Source organism: Epinephelus moara, chromosome 22 (genome assembly GCF_006386435.1).
Source record: "Epinephelus moara isolate mb chromosome 22, YSFRI_EMoa_1.0, whole genome shotgun sequence".
Classification (NCBI taxonomy): Eukaryota; Metazoa; Chordata; class Actinopteri; order Perciformes; family Serranidae; genus Epinephelus; species Epinephelus moara.
Window position 1 is genome coordinate 5,612,553 of NC_065527.1, and position 20,869 is coordinate 5,633,421.

General features: G+C 41.6%; 1 protein-coding gene across 1 annotated transcript in view; it reads right to left on the reverse strand.

Moving 5' to 3' along the window:
- The window catches only part of col22a1 (collagen, type XXII, alpha 1), an 88,514-nt gene that overhangs the window by 38,872 nt on the left and 28,773 nt on the right, over positions 1-20,869 (reverse strand). Inside the window, exons 10-24 of the mRNA XM_050034604.1 lie at positions 19,310-19,426; positions 19,170-19,214; positions 18,995-19,057; positions 18,773-18,811; positions 17,114-17,167; positions 16,953-17,006; positions 16,822-16,875; positions 13,453-13,506; positions 13,297-13,341; positions 8,020-8,073; positions 7,849-7,902; positions 7,283-7,318; positions 4,997-5,026; positions 4,681-4,734; positions 4,471-4,524 (exon numbers count right to left, since the gene is read on the reverse strand). Coding sequence (XP_049890561.1) covers positions 4,471-4,524; positions 4,681-4,734; positions 4,997-5,026; positions 7,283-7,318; positions 7,849-7,902; positions 8,020-8,073; positions 13,297-13,341; positions 13,453-13,506; positions 16,822-16,875; positions 16,953-17,006; positions 17,114-17,167; positions 18,773-18,811; positions 18,995-19,057; positions 19,170-19,214; positions 19,310-19,426 — 807 coding nt within the window. The remainder of the gene's footprint in view (positions 1-4,470; positions 4,525-4,680; positions 4,735-4,996; positions 5,027-7,282; positions 7,319-7,848; positions 7,903-8,019; positions 8,074-13,296; positions 13,342-13,452; positions 13,507-16,821; positions 16,876-16,952; positions 17,007-17,113; positions 17,168-18,772; positions 18,812-18,994; positions 19,058-19,169; positions 19,215-19,309; positions 19,427-20,869) is intronic.

Sequence of the window (20,869 nt, forward strand, 5' to 3'; positions counted from 1 at the left end):
GGTAAGACAACATGTTTACATGTCGTTTTCTATATGTTCTCTGACATTTATCCTAACGATATGAGGCGGTCTTTGTGGACAAAAAGCTTGTTTAGTGGACTAACTTTGCACTTGAAGGTTGCCCGTTCAATTACGTTTTAACAGGTCTGACGCTACTATGCGCCCCGGCTGTATCTAGGCTTACGGCTAACATGCTAACTATTATTTTTATGTCACTAGTCACTTGAAACAAATTTAGGACGATAGGAGACAGGTTGAAATAAACCGAAATTTCCCTTTAAGTGTATGTTATATTGAGTGTATTTTCATCGCTTTACCTTTTCGTCAGACAGCCCGTTCCTACAGAGAGGCCATTAACGGCTTCAGTTCTTTATCTATGCTCTCATCAAAGTCACCAGACTCCATTGACAAAAACTGTAATCATAGCACGTTAAACACAGGAGCTGCTGGTCTACTGCTGCTTCGGTCAGTTAGTTAGTTTGTGTTATTGTGTGACTTTGGTGAATCTGAATTACTGTAACCCTTTGAGACGCCAAAGTTCACCAAAATCAAATCTGTGTTTTTCTTAATGGAGTCTGGCTGTAAAGAGAACAATATAACGGCTTCATTTCCCCATTGGAAACTGCTGTCTGACAGCAGGGTGAAGCAGTGAATGTAGTCTAAATATAGCACACACTTTAAATGATATTGATTTTTTAGGTGGGCAGTAGTTGATTGCCTAGCTTCCATGTTGGACTCCAGCCTGCTTCTCCAATCTGGAGTGTACTGACCACCATCTACTGTATGTAATGTATTGTCTATGGATAAGTACCACATACAACCTCACTTTGAAAAATCTGTACTATCCCTTTAATTAAGCGGCAGTAACTTTCATTTCAGCTTTTGACTCAAGTGGAATCATATGATTTGGTTTAGTTATGTGGATTAAGCTTCCTTTAACTCACATATTTTAAGTACTACATTGTAAATTAATTACTTAATTAATTTATTAAGCATTTAACCACTAACTATGGACTCTAAACAGTCAAAAATAAAGACATAATACATAAAATACATAAAGAAAAACTGATTCAAATGGACAAAAAAGCTAGATTCTATGTGTTCCCCTTGCATTCATAGAATACCTTCACATTTCCACACAGCTGTCCAAAAGAAAATCGTGCCACTCGCTATTTATTTATCTTTGTTCATGTGTTTGTTGGTGCTTTCTTCCGCAGACCTTTGAGTTCACAGCTCAGCTCAGGCTGCCCTCAGCTGTTATATCAGGATAGAGGTGAGCAGACAGGCCTCCGCAGCGCTGACACACACCACTGATGAGAGCTGTGCTGCAGTGGAGGTGAGAGTGGCTCAATCTATACCAACTCAACCATACAGCCAGCTCTATCTGCGCTGGCAGCAGTGGAGACCTCGCTATTATCACAGCTCTCAGCCCAGCTTCACTCACACTCCCACTCTCTGCCTGAGAATCTTCAGCTGAGGTATAACAACCCCAAACCTGGAGGAAAATAGGTCAAGCTCCTCACCATCTGTTTTTTTTTTTTTTTTGGAGTTACTTCCCAGTATCCCATGGGGCTGTAAAAGCTTTACTGGGTCCTCCAAGGATATTATCATATAAAAGCAAAGATGCACAGAGGGAGATTTTTTAGATATTGTGGAATCTGATCCCAATGTGATCACTTAATTCATATTATTAAACTATAAACCTGCCTTGCTGAGGACAAAGAGCATCCTGGTGGTAGAGAAGTCTTTCATGTATGTCCAGAGGAGCTCTGCTTTGCCTCCGCTGCCCAACTGAGCAGCTGCAAATGTTGATTCCAACATATTGCTGATGAGATGTTAATTGCTCCCAGTAGAGACGGGGAATGGAGGTCACTGTCTTTGTTAATGTTTTGGAAGAACAAATCGAGTAGAACCACTGTGCCTGTTTTAATTACACTCTGCGGTGTGATGGGACCAGTGCGGAGTGAGACGGAGGGAAAAGAATACGAGAGATCGGGGACACTTTTCGTAGATAATTCTACAAGCAGCGATAACAGCTACAGTATCAGCGCTCATTAGCATGAGGAATAAATATCAGTTTTCTTCTTTCTATAATCCCACTGGAATATGATAAGTACAGTTATGGGAGCGCGGTATAAACTTCCAATTACTGCTGATTAGAGTTTTGTTCTACAAGAGCTTCTCTGGAGGCAAAATAATCTCATTTTAGTCAAAACTCGGCGGATTAAAGCGGCAAAAAACACTCCCATGACACGATGCATGAAGATAGCTCTTATGAATATTTTTTAACTCTCATTATCACAAAATTATTGTTTTGTGATTTGAACGTTACAAGATTGGGTTTCTTGCAATCACAAAAATAGCCACTTACAAGAAACTGGTTTCTACTTTCTTGTTACAAAATAAAATCCCTTGTGATGCAAACCTGTCCCCTTATTATTACATGCAGATACTTGTTTTGCCAGTTATGTTCTGATTGGGAAACGCAGGACAGGATAAGACCTTAACATCGGAGACCACAGTTTGAGACTCTAAATCCTGCTTCTGGTGAAGTTAGACTTGGGTAACCCAAGCCCTTCAGTCACACGTTGACAACTGCTGGCCTTTTTAGTGCTAAACCAAGACAGGCCTTGTCCACATGTACACGGGTATATTTAAAAACTGAGCTTTTTCTATTTGTTTTGGCCTTTCGTCCACACGCAAGCTTTTCAGAAGCTCTGTTTTTAATGTTGACATGCAACAGTTTGTACAATGGTAGATGTGATCAAAACAGTGCAGACTGTGACCTTGCTAACAGGACTTTGTTGACATGTTTACACATCAATGTTTAGTGACTCTTACACTATATTGAGGTACGACACAATGGCCATGAAAATACTTGTATCGCGCATTTCTGCAAACCACAGATACCTCACATTTGTACATTATTTTTTACTAGATTGTTAAAACTTTATGTTTTCAACAACACTATGGTGAAGGTGTGGTTAGGTTTAAGCACAAAACCCATTTAGTTATGGTTACGAAAGGGTCATTTTTTGGCTTAAAGGGATAGTGCACCCAAAAATGAAAATTCAGCCATTATCTACTCACCCATATGCCGAGGGAGGCTCAGGTCAAGTTTTAGAGTCCTCATATCACTTGCAGAGATCCAAGGGGAGAGGAGGTAGCAACACAACTCCACCTAATGGAGGCTGACGGCGCCCCAGATTCAAACATCCAAAAACACATAACTGAAACCACAAAATATCTCCATACTGCTCGTCCGTAGTGATCCAAGTGTCCTGAAGCCCCGACATAAAAAGCTGTGTTGTGTTGCTACCTCCTCTCCCCTTGGATCTCTGCAAGTGTTGTAAGGACTCTAAAACTTCACCTGAGCCTCCCTCGGCATATGGGTGAGTAGATAATGGCTGAATTTTCATTTTTGGGTGCACTATCCCTTTAACTTTTGTTGTTGTCCCACCACATTTCCCTCTGGTGCCACCAGGCACCATCAAACAAAAACAACAACCAGCTGTGTCTCATGCCAATGTGAGTGCCGGTTTTCAACGACTTTGGAGTGAGACCACGTTGGCCACACAGTCTTTCTAAGTGGAAATATTCTTTAAGATTTTATCTGGGGAGATCTCTGGTGCTAGGATGAAGGGGGCAGGTCACATCATGCTTGAGGCTAGGAAGGAGGCACTCAGCTTAGCTAGAAAAATGGCATGAATTTGTATTCCAATTTGTATTGAGACACTTATAACATGTAAAGTGGAATATAGAGAAAGACCCATTGGGAAGGTTACAGTTGAGAAATTATCAAAAGGTGCAGGTTATGTTACTACTTTGTGTCTTGGGGCTGTATCATATGAGGTATGATGTTATTTGGTGAGGGTCAGACCATTAACCTGGTTATGATATGTTTAGGTTTAGGTTATATAGTATGGGGAGAAGTATATGGGATAGGGCTATAGCTGGTGTGAAGTTCTGCCATCTGAGAAACCTGGTATGATTTGTATGCAGACTGAGAGGTGCTGCCTCAGAAGCTGAAGTCCCATCAAGAAAGGTCCCTGCTGGAGTCTTGCCATACAAAGCTTTAAGTTCATGGTTCAAGTTAATGGTTCCGTCAGAGAGCAGATTTGCCTTGTTTGCCTAAATTGTGAACGCCAGATGCATAAACAAAAGAGAAGAATGATGGATTGCCGCTTGCACTCCTTTCGCCCACTGATTTAACTCAGCAAATAAGACTCGCTCTACCTCCTGAACAGTTTTGCTCCTGTGAAATGTTTACAAGAAAACAGCCTGCCCTGTTAATGTGTGCTGTAAACTCAGGCATAAACTCAGGTAAACAGAAAGATAACAACACTTGAGCAGGTACTTAACACCTGTGTACTTTGTTTAGCATCTCCTGGTGCAGTACAGCGTCTGAAATTGTGAAGAAATGTGAAGAGGAAATGTTTGGCTAGCCTTCCATCAAAATGAGATTCTTACCCTCTGGCCGAACTCTCCCGGCTCCCCAGGTAGACCCTGTACACCCGGAGGACCCTGAGGAATAAAATGTTCAGCTACAGTTCACACAGCTTAACTGGTGTTTTCATGAACCGCTCAGCACTACATCTGAACAGGTGGCTTTTCCACAACAACAGAATACCAAAAGCTATAAAATGCAGGAAAGAGGAAGTCATAAATCATGATCCTTACTTGAGGCCCCTGGGGGCCCTCGGGCCCTTGAGGCCCAGGAGGTCCAGCATCTCCCTAAAACAGATCAAATACATATATGTATGTTTTACACATATCATTTTATACGTAAAACTCTGGTTACTTTGAGATTTGAGATTACAGTAATGTATTTATTTTATGGTCCATCCTGGTGTATGAAGTTGTGTGCTGATCACTGCATTTTTCATGACAGGATAAACTGCATTAATAATCTGCTACTCAGTTCTTTTCCTAGTATACTGTAACTGATGACACGTCATGATATAATGAACATGAACATGATTGAACAGTTACTCACCTTTTCACCCCGTAAGCCTTCTTTCTGAACCTGAAATTAAAAGAAAGATGAATAAAAAAATCAGTGTAGGTTATTTTCTAATTATGCAAGTCAATGACATTCATTTTGTTACCTTGGACTTATTATTGCAAAGAAATTAGGCTATGGGACAGAGTAATCTAAATGTCACATTTGACATAAAAAACTTGAATTACTGCCTCACGGTTGTCCAACCAGTCAAGTCGCACATCTGTCCAGACCTACACACACTCTTCCCCCTTACAATCAGCACAGTTTTAAGATGGACACCCAAGATTAGTGTCACCAATTCAGTATCTGACCAAATGTCTTCGCTTCTGTTCCTGAGATATGGTGCTGAAAAATGGCTGGTAAACAATATGCTGTCACAGTGAAATTGACTTTTGACCTTTTGGTTCATTCATTGTTAGGGGTGTAAATCACCAGCTTCATCACGATACGATATTATATCGATTTGTTTGGATGACGATACGATGTTTGCCGATATCACAAAGTCTGTCACGATACGATTTTGATTCGATTCGATTCAGGAGCCTGCGATCGATATGACGCGATATCATATGCCCATCTAACACAATCATTTACATCAACTCACAAAAACAACTAGAATATGATTTGACCATTTTATTTCTGAGCTCTGTTTGTTGTTTGAGCGGAGGCGCGCTTGCCCAGACATGGTGACACAGACGTGCTATGTGAATTTCAAAATAAATGTGTGTCTTTATGATGACGATATGGATCGATGTTTTCATTTTGCATCGATACAATCGGATCGTTAATCAATGAACCGATGTATCGATGTGGATCGATGTATCGTTACACCCCTATTCATTGTTTTATCCAATTAGGCATTTGTGTGCAATTTTGTCATAATTAGCGTGTGAATTTTTGAGTCCAGGCCAAAAACATGTTTTGTGAGATAAAGATTTGACCACCAAAATATAATCAGTTAATCCTTGAGTCTACGTGGACTTTGGTGCCAGAGTTCAAGAAATTCCCTCCAGGTGTTCCTGAGATATTGCCTTAATGACAATGGAATAGATGTGAGGTCACAGCGGCCTTAACCTTTGACCTTTAACCATCAGAATCTAATCAGAATAAGAAGATATACTTCATTTATCCAGAGGGGAAATCAAATTTGTTTTCACCCTGTTGTCATGAAAATGCACACACATGCACAAACAGGACCTTTACATGCATTAAATGGAGAGGTGTCAGAGAGAGGGGGCTGTCCAGGGAGAGGTGCCCTGAGCAGTTGGAGGTTTGGTGCCTTAATCAAGGGCCCCTCGGCATTGCCCAGGAAGCAAATTTGCACATCTCTAGCAATCAGTCCATTCTCCATATCTGGTCTGTGAGAGGACTTGAACTGTCGACCCTCTGGTTCCCGAGCCAAGTCCTCATGAACTGAGTTACTGCCGCCACTAATCAGTTCATCTCTGAGTCCAAGTGAATGTTTGTGCCGAATTTAATGAAATTCCCTCCAGGTGTTCATGAGATATCGCGTTCATGGGAATGGGATGGACGTGAGATCGCAGTGACTTTAACCTTTGACCATCACAATCTAATCAGTTCATCCCTGTGTCCAGGTAGGAGTATGTGACAAATTGGAGGAAATTCCCTCAAGGCGTTGGGTGTTGAACGTGAGATATCATATTCATGAGATTATGGCAGACGTACAGACCTCTGGCCACAGCTGTCGTCGGCATGGAGGCATAAAATCCCTTATAGCTTCATGTAGAAAAGATCGCAATGTCTTCTGAAATCTGAAAATTCAGATTTCTTGTTTTTCCCAACCAAAACTCCAAAGCCCAAAGAAATCTGATTCATTCATACTGTAGATGGTACAGTAAAGTATCAGTATCCTTTTATTTTAGAAGCTGGGACCATCAAATGATCAATCAATTATCAAAATATCTGTCATTTATGGTGTCTTTTGTCAATCGACTAATCGGTTAATTGGCTTTCTGTTAAGCTTCTTCTATCTGGAGAACATCGCCCCCTCTTTATATGTGCTTCCATTTGAAGAACAAGGTCAGCAGGTCACTTTTGTCCATAATTAGCTAGTTTGTTTTAAGTAATCAAACAAACACATAACTGATCATAGATGCACAAAATAAACTTAAATTACATGCTTATTTATTTCCCCTCTCTGTCTCTTTTTCTTTTAAAAAATGCTGTTTATCTTTCTAACTCCATCTCTCCATTTCGCTCTTCATCACTAAACGAGCCTGTAATTTGTTATCCTTTTGGTCTATTTTCAGTACTCACCACATCCCCAGGTAATCCGGGAAGGCCTCTCTCCCCCTGTGATGTAATTCAAACAAAGATAAAACCCCATCATTAGAATCAAGAGACTTAAAGGGTAATGCACCTAGAGCAATATGGTAATGATACGCCAACGACCATAATTTATGAGATGACACGTGTGTACTTATTGTAGGCCTAAAGGAAAGTGAAACTTGCGGGTGAAGTACCATGGGAATCCTCTGTGCAGATGTGTGTATGCGTGCATCCTTGTGCATGTACATGGGTGTGGTGTAAGCATGCGCGCACCACTGGAAGACTCATCAAAGTCCGTAATTACAGACAGACAAATGAACTCTGCATTTTATTTTCTCAGACAAATGAGTGGGCTGACTTTGATGGTACACAGAGGAGACAGAGGAATGTCTGGAGAGTGCAGACAGTAGTTTGGGAAACTGATGATAACTCTTTGAAATGATTTATATCAGCAGCGCTTAATAACGTGATGCTTACAGCAATATCCTCTTTCAATTGTTTCTAATCAAGTCAACGAGATGTTTTGCATAAAGCACAGCAGAGGGGGGGCATACCTTCACGCCTTTAAGTCCACTGGCTCCAGGTGCACCAACCAGTCCTCTCAAACCCTAATCAGTTTGAGACAAAAGCTTTATTAATAAAAGGTGACTCAGTGAATCTGTCTCAGATTAATATCTGTGGTGTGCTTGTAACGGCAGGCTCTTAAACAGAGGTACACGACTTACGTCTTTCCCGGGAGCTCCGGGTTTGCCAGGGAATCCATCCAAACCTGGCTCGCCCTAAAATGGAGACAAGTGTAAAAGAAAGCATTTATAAAGTAATGTCAACTGTTGAAAACAATATAAATAATAATTCTGCCATATTTATGTATCTTACTATATAATGACGAAAACTCTGTCTGTGTGTGTGTTCCACGTTTTTCTCCTCACTGACTTGGTCAATCCATGTGAAATTTGGCACAGTGGTAGAGGGTCATGGGAGGATGCCAATGAAGCAATATTACATCAATCGGCCAAAGGGGGGCGCTATAGCAACCGATTGAAATTGCAAACTTTGAATGGGCATATCTCATGCCCCGTATGTCGTAGAGACATGAAACTTTGCACAGAGATGCCTCTCCTCATGAGGAACACATTTGCCTCAAGAACCCATAACTTCCGCTTATATAGATTTTCCGCCATTTTGAATTTTTTGAAAAACACTTCAAATGGATCTCTTCCTAGGAAGTTTGAGCGATCTGCATGAAACTGGGTGAACATAATCTAGGGACCAATATCTAAAGTTCCCTCTTGGCAAAAGTTGGAAAACTTACTAAAACTGAGCTTCTATAAGGCAATGAATATTGCGGAGGGCGTGGCTCATCACATAAAGGTGTATAACATCTCAAGGGTTTCACCCATCACCACGCAACTTTGTAGGCATATGACCACACATAATCTGAGGGGACCCCTCCATTATTGACCCCATCAAACAAAATGGGGGCGCTAGAGAGCTCATTTCTTATCTAGGCCTAACCGCCATATGGATTTTTACTAAACTTGGTAGATATGTAGAACAGGACGCCTCAAGGTGACTGGAGAAATTTAACTCTAATTGGCAACTGGGTGGCGCTATAACAACAGAAAAATGCTTAAAAATGGCTAAAATGCGACCGATCACTGTGGCTCCCCCTGTGGACCAATGTTTGTTTTTTTTCAAATTTTTGGTATGACTAAGTCATGGTATGGTATTATATACTAGTCCATACCCATTGAGTACAGCATACCATACCATGACCATATTAATGCCAATTTTTGTACTCCACTGATATTTAACAGAAGTTTCCGTAAGTGTCTCTAATCACAGTCTGGAAAACTGTATATCTGGCAGTCTACACAACCAATGTCTGGTATTTTCAAAAAATAGTTTGCTAAGAAAGTAATGTATATATTAGAGTTCGTTTGCAACAAATAAAAAATTCCCAGAAGTAAAAATAGTATGTGCAACACATTCACACTCCATCTTTGTCACATATAGACGTTTGGTCATGGACTTTTCATGTCTAGATACAATGTGAAAGGTACCCTGGGTGCATTGGTTGTTGATGTTCTGGGACACCATGTCAAGTTCTGCCTGTTACATGCAAATAAATGCACTACATCGGTAAAACAGAGCGAATCTACATTTTGTTTTTTCCTTCAACAACTAACGCACGTGGTTAGGGTTTAGGAAAAAAGAACAGGGTTTGGCTTTAGAATCTTACATGAACACCTCTCTCCTGGATGAAAGTCAGTGTTTGTTGGACCCATCCACCACCCCATCTGACTTTTGCCGCCTTAACTTTTGTTCTTGTCCCGCTGCGTTTCCCTGACACTGCCGAACACCATTAAACTATAACGGCGACTGGCTAGGTATCATGCCGATGTTAAAGGACAGCTATTTCTGTCAGTGTCTGACGCTTCGAGTCACTGCCCAAACACTGGATTTCAACGACTTCAGAGTGAGGGAGTGTGCAGGGATAGCTACCATCGCTGCACAGATAAAAACAAGAAACTCAAATGTTATCAACAGAAAACCCAAAGAAAAAGACCTCTCAGCAGTGAACCAAATGGAAAAGTATATCAAGAAAGCTCTGTGAGGCTGTACTGAGGTGCTGTCCTTAGCAGACCTCAGGCCGGGGGAGGGGGGACTCCTGCTTCAATTGTCTTCTTAAAAGCCCTGAATCCATTCTCTTCCCTTATGAAATCTGATATAATTGAGTAAACGTTCTTCTGTTGGCCTAATATTCAATTCAGAGTATTGAAGCCCACATTTACTTGGCATTGCTGGGATCCTTGAGTTGCAATTAGAGCAGCCCAGATAATGATGGCATGGATTCAAATGCAGAAGGTTTGTCTGTTAAACATTCATCTGTGAAACAGCAGTATAACAAAACTAGGTTTCAAGATCAGTGATGCTATTTACGCCAAACCCCTCCTCTACCTATGTTATGTTAGGGTAATAGTAACATCAGATAAATTTTACCTTCTTTTAGGTCACGGGAATGAAAATCAGTTATCCTCAAATTTATTATGTTGTGGGTTCACAATGCTGAAGACAGCTGGAGAAGCTTTAGATACAAAACAGGATGTAGTCGCAACTGTTTTTTTTTCCTTGACAGCTATCGTGTTTTTTCCAAATGATGTACAGATGTTTAGGCTTTCTATAATCTGAAATGGCTTAAAAATAGTGCATATAAATGCTGTAAATGGAAAGAAAAATCTCCCCGGAGGAGAACACCCCCAGGTTTGGACTGAGCTTTGGATGTTTACAATGTCTGGCCCCAGAATAAAAATAAATAAAAGTTCTTCAAGCTATTCAAATCCTGTGGAGGAGTTATCTAATTTCATAAGGTACTGCTGCAGGGTCGTAGAGCCGTTAAGGAACTTAATGACATTACTGTAAGTACTGTTCAATAAGCGGGAGGTCCTAGTAGTAATGGCCCTCAGCCTTCTACCTGATGGAAGTACATTTAGGAGTGGGTTGGCGGGGTGGGTTTCGTCCAGGAGGATTTTCATACCCTTGCGTCGGATACGGGCCTCATAGATATCTGAGATGGGGGGTAGATTGCAGCCTATAATCTTCTCTGCAGTGTGGACAATTCTGTCTAGCTGTAACCTCTGCTGGACAGTAGAGTTGCCATACCAGACAGTTACAGAGAAGGTAAGGACACTTTCTATGGTGGCTTGATAGAACTGCAACAACCCCCTACAGGCCACCCCAAATTTCCTCAACTGACGAAGGAAAAAAAGCCTCTGGTGGGCTTTTTTGGTAATGCAACTCAAGTTGTCCCCCCCACTTAAGTGAGGAGGAGATAGTGGTACCTAAAAACTTGAAGTTGTCCACCCGTTCCACCTCCACCCCTTGGATGGACAAAAGTCCACTACTAACTCCTTAGTTTTAGAGGCGTTTAGCTGTAGATTATGGAGGGAGCACCACTCAGTTACTCTGAGGACCTCATCCCTATATGCAGTATCATCATCCCTAGAGATCAGCCCCACTAGTGTTGTGTCATCTGCAAATTTATACATTTTAACAGAATCTATTAAATCTATCAGCCACTCAATATATTATTATTGTTTGTTGGCTAATGAGTGAAGCAGCTCTAGCAGCCACTTGCATTTGGCTGGTGACTGGTGCTAATTTCTAACCCTGCTATATGTCTAGCTATTCCAGCAGATAGACCTAAATGACATGACCCTCTGGTGGTGCTAGATTATAGACTGAATCACTGTGATGTCACGCTAACAACATCAGTCACTTCAGGTAGAAAAATGGCAGTTGATTACAATTGCAGACATTTGTAAAATAGGCAAACTTGTTGATTTCTGTTGTCATTTTCAGTCATGACTGTAACATTTAGAGATAGATATATAGTAAAACAGAGTAGTCCGACCTATCTTGACATTTCTGCTGTCCTTATTTTATGTTCTCCGTTTCTTCTCTATCATCTTTGATAAACCAAATATACCGGCACAGAACCTAAGCAATGTCCTGTGGATAGGATCACAGCAAAAATGTATTTTAGCCACCTAAAAAAATCCATAGTAGTGTAAATGTGTGCTATATTTCAATATGTGCTCTGGTTTACCTTACAGAAAACCAGTCGACACCACAGTAGACCAGCAACTCAGTGTTCTGCTCAGTTAAATTACTAAATTATTAATTTTGTCAATGGAGTCTTGAGGCTTTGATAAAAAGGCTTCAATTCCCCGTCAGAAAAGGCTGTTTGACGACCAGATAAGGCGGTGAAAATACTTCTATTGTTCAGTTATACTGTTATAACCGACTGGTATATTGGTATACTGTTCAGCGCTGTTTGATTTTATGTACGTGATGTGAGGATTTTCTACCCAGAAGTTGTTGTAAATAAACATTGTGATTCAGTCTATAAAGGCAGCAGAGGTTCATCTTCTGGGCACTATTACATCTGTACCAAACGTCATGGCACTCGTTGACCCGACTAGCCCACATTACCGTCCCTATAGCCGCGCAGCTAGCATGGCTAATAGAGGGCAGCTTCATTCAGAAAGTGATGTATGAACCAAAACACATCCTTAAGTTTTCAGTCAGGAAACACTGCCCTGATTTCAACCCCAGGTGCCTCCTCTGAACCACCTATTCCCTTCATCGCTTTACTCAGTAAAGTACTTTTCCAGTTTTCACCTGCAGGATGTTGCCTCCTGACTGACTGGCTGACACACAGCTCTAAACCTGGCATCAGCATGTTTGAATGGAGCTTCAGTGTGCCTTGAACCTGCTACACATCCTCATGCCATATGGCAAAGTAATCAGTGCACTGAATACATGTTTACTGCTTCATACAGACCCCTTGTTAAAGATGGTCAAATTCAAGTTGACATCTCAGCACGACACAAAGGTACGAGTTGCAGCTGGTTCGTCTACTGTATCCTTCCGCTCAATCTGTTACTTGTAATATCACTGAAGTCACGATCACAAAAACATCTTGACAACTTCACTTCAGTTAAACCAATGTGATGTTTGCAGATAAGCTGTCACTGGTTTATTAGTGCTTTCTAGCATCATTGTGGTAAAGGAAGGAAGGTGTTAGCAGCTCAGAGGAAAACTTCAGACATCAACAAAGCTTCGGCCTGAATGAGCTGCATTATAGCCAAACGCCCCCACAGGGTCCCAGACAGGAAGTGTGGAGAGTGAATCAAGGAAGCCACATCTGTTTGCACCATTACGCCCCTCAGTCCTCAGTTCCTCTGAGAAGAATGGCCTCTCTCAGAAGTTAACCCTGTCGTTAGGATCCCTGTTCTGTACAGGTTGAATCTAACATGGTTCAAATCCCGGGACATGCTGGGAAAACACGGACGGGGAAAGTAAACATGTAACTCCCTCCTGTCACTCGAGCAAGAAGAGCATTGTAGCTCCCCTGTTAGGAAACCTACACATCGTGTTCACATTTAACAAGTCAGATTTAATCTCGTAAATGAAAGAACTGGTGCAGTGTTACTTACGCTGTTTCCTGAAGATCCTTTTTCCCCTTTAACACCTGCTTCCCCCTACAGCAAAACAGAGTAACATCACAATAGGATTCCAAAAACAAATCTAATCATTAATCAATATCAGATCTTAGCCGATGACTTGGTGAAGTTCATTCAGATTATACTCACAGTGACACCTTTTGGTCCTGGTGAGCCGGGACTTCCTTGATCCCCTTGGATTCCCTATATAACACAAAGTGACAACATTTTATTAGTGCGAGTTTATGGCTCTTCAAAAGTGCTCCTCAGCAGTACAGTGAAGGCCAACTGGGGACTGCTGAGTCGGAGGTGAATCAATGTAACTGAACTCCCGAAAAAGAAACAGCAGTTGTCAGTGACAAGACCCCCAACATCCCATGGGACCACTCTGAACTTTGACCTCTGACCTCACTTTCACTTTCCTCACACACAGACAGACAGAAATATTTTATCCCAGCTCTTTTTTATATAAAGCTTAGTTTTATGGCTTTGGTGAAAAAATGCACAATACAGACAGTGAAAAACAAAAAGAAAGAAAGACCTGCGCCATCTTTAATGTCATTGATAGCACCTGTGCATGCTGGGGTGAAATAGGCTGTAATAATAGAGCCCCAGGAATGAGTCCGACAACCCAGAAATGAGTTAGCATTTTGGCACTCCCAGTTCCGTCATCTCAAACTCATAGGGTTTTTGGTTTGATGCCTGAAATAAGGTCTGTGGTTAACACAAGCTTGAGAGACTGGAGAGACGCTTTTATGTGTCTTAAGAAATGTGGTTGCTAACAAGTGGCTAAATGAGACTACAGAACGTCATCACAGCGAACACAGCTTTACAGCCTCGCTGTGGGGTCAGTGTTAAGTAGGGCTGCCACTAACGATTATTTTCATTGTCGACTAATCTGTCGATTATTTCTTCGATTAGTCGACTAATCATTTCATCGAAAAATCTGTTAAAATGTTGAAAAATGTCGGTCTGTCTCTCTCAAACCCCAAAATTACGTCATCTAATGTTTTGTTTCATACTCACGCCAAAGGTTTTAGTTCACCATCACGGGAGAGTGTGTAAAGCTGCCAATATCTGAACGTAAGAAGCTGCAGTAAGAGTATTTTGGGGTACTTTTATAGTACTTTTCTATGAAAAATGACTCAAACTGATTAGTCGACTACTAAAATAGTCACCGATTATTTTAATAGTCGATTAGTCATCGATTAGTCGACTAATTGTGGCAGCCCTAGTGTTAAGTCATGCTACCGTGGTGTAGTTTGTTTATAGCCTAACGTTAGCTTTTTACTTCTGGCGATTGCATCTATGCTTCAAAACTCATAAAAGTGGTGCTCAACTGTGAAGATTAACTTGTTGAACAAAACGTGTAAGTATCATAAATGTTTGTTTGCCACAGAACTTATTTTCTGCAATAATCCAAAATGCAGTGGAAAAATCCTGTTAGCTTTTTAACGAGGGAGCCAGGGTGACACTAACTTTAGTATCTGCCTACAGAAAACATCGTCCCTGGAGCACTCTGCTCTAAGTTCCACTTAACTATACCCAACTTTTAGTTTGGTTGCACTTTGCCACAGAATCAAATCATCTGCAGCTTGGAGCAGCTGCTGCAGCTTTCCATAGACATTGCATGATAGCTCGCCACAGGCCGCACTTCACCACTGCTTGATGTGTGTTCGGCATAAGCAGGTGAACTTTCAAGATAAATGGAACACAGCATCTTGCTGCATTCCATTTATCTCAAACGTCAGAGGTCAGAGCTGGGAGTGACCTTACACCCAAGATGATCACATTCCAGTAGGGACCACAAGAAGTTGGAAACCAAGTTGTTGTTATGATGCATTCCCTTTGAGTTCCTAGTCGGACATTTCAACTGGAACGCTCCCAAAGTCAGATTTCTTTAACTCCGAAAGTTGGAGGGAACCAATCAGCCCCGACCTCAAAATCCAATATGGCCTGGGTTTGTTGAAGGTGGCAGTGCTGTTTGGGCTGAGAAAGCATGTGTAAGTAAGGTAAAGGAGGTTGTTGGGTTGGTGCGGGGAGCAGTGAGAGCTGGCATTAGGGAAGTGTCTCTGGGATGCCAGAGATCACTGTCTAGCCTCCTGGAGGTGTCGTGGGACCAACTAGACGAAACACTGGTGAAAGGAGGTTCCCACCTGATGACCCCAAAGACGTGTTAGTTATCACTGCTCACTGGTCTGTAGAGTTAAGCCTTGCCATAATAGCTTACCATAGGGCTTAGGAGGTTATTCACTGAGTGCTGATCCTTTCTCTAGAACAAAAACTTCTTGTGTTTATTTGACCTGGCTACACCACACATCACCAGTAGTGAAAGCTGTGGTAATATACCGTTTATTAGCACTTCCGTCTTGTTTGTGTCTCTTAAAAAATTCACACACACAGAACTGTCCAACTCCTATCTTTGGAGATGTTGCTACAGTGTACAGGGCGCAAAATTGTTATCAACTGGTATCGCTAACAATGGCTAACCTGGTTAGAACTGGTATTAATAACAAAATCTTGGGTTTCAGATGTGCAACTCCCAGCTCCGACCTTGGACTTCCACGGTAAATGGAACACATTAGCACCACTTCAGGCAAGATTAGCCAACGTTAGCGATACCAGCTGATAGCAACACATTACACTGTATTTTGCACATACAAACACAGTAGCAACATGTCTACAAATGGAAGTTGGACAGAACTGTGTGTATGACTGTTTTAATGAGACACAAGTAAGACAGAAGTGCTAATAAACTGACTTTAGGGGGCGTTCAAGTTGAAATTGGAAATCCCAACTTGCTAGGAATATGAGTCCCGTGACTTCTGTGACATGCGGACTTGCGTTACAAACAATTTCTTCCTGCCTGAATCACACGAACATGTCTCCTGGCTGCAGAAAAATATGTATTGCCACACTTTGCTGCTTCTTGGTGTGTTGCCAGTGTTACACACATATTTTGGTTTCTTCACTGAAGTTGTGTTTAAGGTAATTTCACATCACATCGTAGTGGTTATAACATACACCAGGTCAAAGCTGAGGCTAGGAGGTGAGCTCTATTTCCTTTTAGTATTTCACATGCATCCACAGTCTCAACTCTCTGCCATGAAAGCAGCATTGCACTAATTGAGTAACCTGTGTTGTATCAAAAGGGGGCGATCATTCCCTCCAGTCCTGGGTCGGGCAGCCTGTCACAGTCCATTGGTCAAACCTGAGCCAGCACCCCCCCGCTCCCTGCTCCCTCCTCATGGCTCTTTCACCAGCTGCTGCCTCATCCAAGGGAAAGCCAACCAAACTGCCCCCTTCTTCACAGGAAATCGATAACAAGCTGAGGGGTAATTGTCCAGAAAAACGTATGTACGCCCACATAACACAACAAATGCCTCTCTGAGATCACTGCCAAAACCAGAATGACAAAGGCTAAACCTTTTTCTCCCTACATCAACACTATGACGAGCCAAATGCGTGTGCACGTTCCCGTTAATGAATAAAAAAAATGGGAAGACCACATTCACACACCTTTTGTCCAGCTGGACCTGGCAGCCCTGGATCACCATCCTGTCCTGCGTCACCCTGTTAAAAAAGAAAATGATGAAAACGTATATTTGCATACAACCCCTGACTGAAATATGAAAACATTCACTTCTTACTTGGTCTCCTCTGTCTCCAGGTAAGCCATCAATCCCTGGCACACCACCAATTCCCTGTCAGATGATTGGAAACACATATTCAACACCAGTATGTAAACTCTGACTTTAAGATTTAACGAATTAAAGATGTCCGCCACACATCCAGGGTCCAAGTGCCACACCTTCTCTCCTTTTTGTCCAGGAGGACCTGTCAACCCTATCCTCCCTGTATCACCCTGTAAACAGAAGGCAGGTGTTTACTTTGACTGTTCTGTAATACACAAGCATGCAGGATGGCCGGAGATACAGGCGACGATAGCGTGCTGTCAGAACATCAACCTGGTAGCATCACAGAACGTGGTTTAGTACACGGTGGGTGGAGGATTAACGCTGAACAAATGTTAGAGATTAATTAATGTTTGATGGAACATAAATACAGAAGTTAAGTTACACAAGTCAAGATACACACACAAACACACAGAGAAACTTTTGAGTAAATGTTGGGAGCCAGAATATTCAAAAAGCTGTCATCGTCTTCACCAAGACCCACGATGGTCTGGTCGTACATCAAGAGACTCAAGGAACAATGGCTTTCCATTGTCTTTGGTGCTGCACTTTTGGTTTGTGTGTACACTGATGTCACATGCAATGCCAAGGAATCCCTCGGATTTGGAAAGCTGGACTGAGTGAAAAGTAATGGCTGTTAAATTACACAGTACCACGAGGTCTTGCCCACCGCAACACTTCCCTCTGCTTCATAAACCACTTTACAAGTCACAGAAGGTTGCCCTTTAATTATTTTAGGAGCTTATATCATTTTAACACACGACATCTCGTTCATGGCAGAGATTAGGAGGAAGGCCCCCGCTCTGCTGCGCCCGAAGAAGACATTATCTATAACAACACTGCTACACGGGGAATTGCCTGTTCTTGTCGGTTAAAGATGCAATTAGAAGCAATCAAAGCCGGATGAATTCACTTTCACCCCATGCGACTGGATGACCGACATAGCCATTTTTAACCACAGCGTGGAGCGGGCTTACGTCATGTCTTTGCATCAGCTTTGGAGAAGTTTACGGCAACAAATTGCAGCCTTCTTTGGGAGAGAGTGGAGACAGATGCTCATGCAGAAAGTAAAGAAATAGAAAAGCAACAGGGATGCTCTGCATTAAAGCTTGATTTAATGCAGTTTTATCAAAGCAGTATCGTTTCCAGCAGCAACAACTACAAGATGGAAATCAATTTATCATGAAATGAGTTCGGCTGTCTGTCTGACTGCTTCACTGAAGTTAAAACAGCATCACACCACCTGTTTTATGCAACAGAATCACAGAGGCATCCTCAAAACTATCAAACCCAGATCAGATAACACAAGAGCGAAGACCACGTCTCGTCTTCCAGACCTCTTGTGGCCATTTTAAGTGTCCCTCTCTGGACAGCTTGAATGATGCATGCAGAGGATTTTGTCTCAAGGAATAAATTATACCGTGAGACTCCCAGCTGGCACTGCCAGGCAGCGGAGGCTGTGATTTGAACAGACTGGGTGGGCGTCTGCATAAGCCTGCCCTCCCTGCTACACATCCTCTGTGGTAACCTGTCCTGTAATTCTGACAATAACAGCTGTTTGAGCATTTTCCCTAACCACTCCCTGACAGAACAGAGGTAAGATAATGAAAAGAACACCATATTAAAGACAAACATAAAAAGAAACAGGACAAAAGAAGAGAGAAAATAGAAAACAGGGTCTCGGATTTACATGCATATAAAATATGCACGGACACAAACGTGTATTTGGGTTAACATGATGCTCATGCAGCATCAGGAAGAGCAGGTGTACTTACCTTCTCACCTCTGTCACCTTTGACAGAGAGAGCTCTGCCCTGCAAATAATTAATCGATAAGGATCAATTATTATCGAGGCGGGAAGAAAAGCAGAGATAATAGCTGAATGGCATGCAGTGTGAAATAGAAACTCATAACAGCACCAAACATGATGTGCTGAAACTCAATTATCTCTCAATTAAAAGTAAAACTTGTAAATGTGCACATTTTAAGTTTCATACAGAGTCTCCTTTTTCTCCTCTGTTTCCAGGCGGTCCAATGGCGCCCTTTAGGCCTGTGTCACCCTAAAAACGCACATTCACACAATAAAAAAGTCGAACAAACAACTTTGAAACAAAATGAAACTGTAGTCTTTTGTCACACACAAGCAAGTACTTAAACGCAACAGTAGATGACCTTTTCACCCTTGGGACCTGCAACACCAGGTGCACCGATCTCTCCCTGTGAGAAATGAAAATACAGACGTCTTTCGAAAGCCATTTGACAAAAGGATTCCCACTCATCTGTGAAAGTCTGGTAAAATAAGGTGGCGTTACCTTAGATCCTGCAGGGCATGAACAGTTCACATGAGGGCCTCTTTGCTGCTCCAAACTGGTGGGTGTCGGGGTGGGGATCTGCAGAGGGGGCGCCTCCGTAACAACTTTCTTGGGACACTGAAATGATATGATTTATTTATTAAAAGTAATCATCAAACCAAAATAATTGTCAGGACTATGTGATGAGCACTGAACCCATCTGGCTTTAGTGATTATCTTAGCTTAAAGACAGAGTGAGAAGGATTTAAAACAGCACTAGAAGTTTGGTGGTGTTCAGTGGCTTCTCTTGGAGGGTTTTGAGTTTTGTCTTGAAACCAGCTAAAAGTGCCTTTAACTCATCATCTCCTTTGGAAACAGCGTCACTCTACACAGATTTTCGGCTGAGGGAATACATTATAAATGTACTTTATTCAAGTTGTTAAGTTGTTAATGTTACATCAGTAGTCACACTGAACAAAGCTGTGCAATTACAGTAATGCTTCCTGTTTGTGATGTGTTTTTTTTTGGCATGTCAACCTCAGTGATGCAGGAAATCTGAGCAAGATTATTATTTTATTTTATTTGTAAGGTTGTTCTTGCACTCACTGAACTACTGAATGTGTTTGCAGCGTTCTCTGGTCCATTTGTCCACGCTGGCCCTAAATGAATACTTCTATATATGAAATCACAGGTAGCATTATATATTAATAGTTCACTGTTATTAATCAGTATGACATTTACTTGCATATAAAAGACGGTATTAATCCCTTCACACCATACCATAACGTTACCACTGTGAAGTATGTTTTTATGCTTAGTCTTGAGTTGCTGAACAAACATAAATGCAGTTCTTGTATATGTTATCTCATATATTATGGTATATTGTAGGAACTGGTGGCACTTATTTGCACCTTACTGTGCTTAACTGTACTGTGAGCTATTTTTGTACTTTGCACCTTACTATTATCTAGTTTATATTTAGTTTTAGTCCTCATATGTTGCACGCTTTGTATCCGCAAATATATGCAACTATTTTTATCTACTCTTGATGTACAGCACTTTGTTTCAGCTGGAGTTGTTTTTAAGGTGCTTAAGAAATAAAGCTGGATTGGATTGGGTTGGATTGCACTTCTTTAACTTTGTATTGCAGCTGCTGCACAGCAATGTCCTTCACGATAAATACAGTTCTGTCTGGTCTTGTCCTGTCTTGCGTTGTCTTGTGTTTCGTCTTGTCTTGTCTTGTTTTATCTTCTCCTCTTACGTCTTGTCTTGTCTTGTTTTGTCTTGTCTTGTTTCATCTTGTCTTGTCTTGTTTCATCTTGTCTTGTCCTGTCTTGTCTTGTTTTTTTGTCTTGTCCTGTTTCGTCTTGTCTTGTCTCGTCTCATCCCATCCCATCTCTTCTTGTCTCATCTTGTATTGTCTTGTTTCTTCATTTCTTGTTTTGTCTTGTCTTGTCTTGTTTCGTCTTGTCTTGTTTCCTCATTTCTTGTTTCATCTTGTCTTGTTTCGTCATCTTGTCTTGTCTTGTTTCCTCATTTCTTGTTTCGTCTTGTCTTGTCTTGTTTCCTCATTTCTTGTTT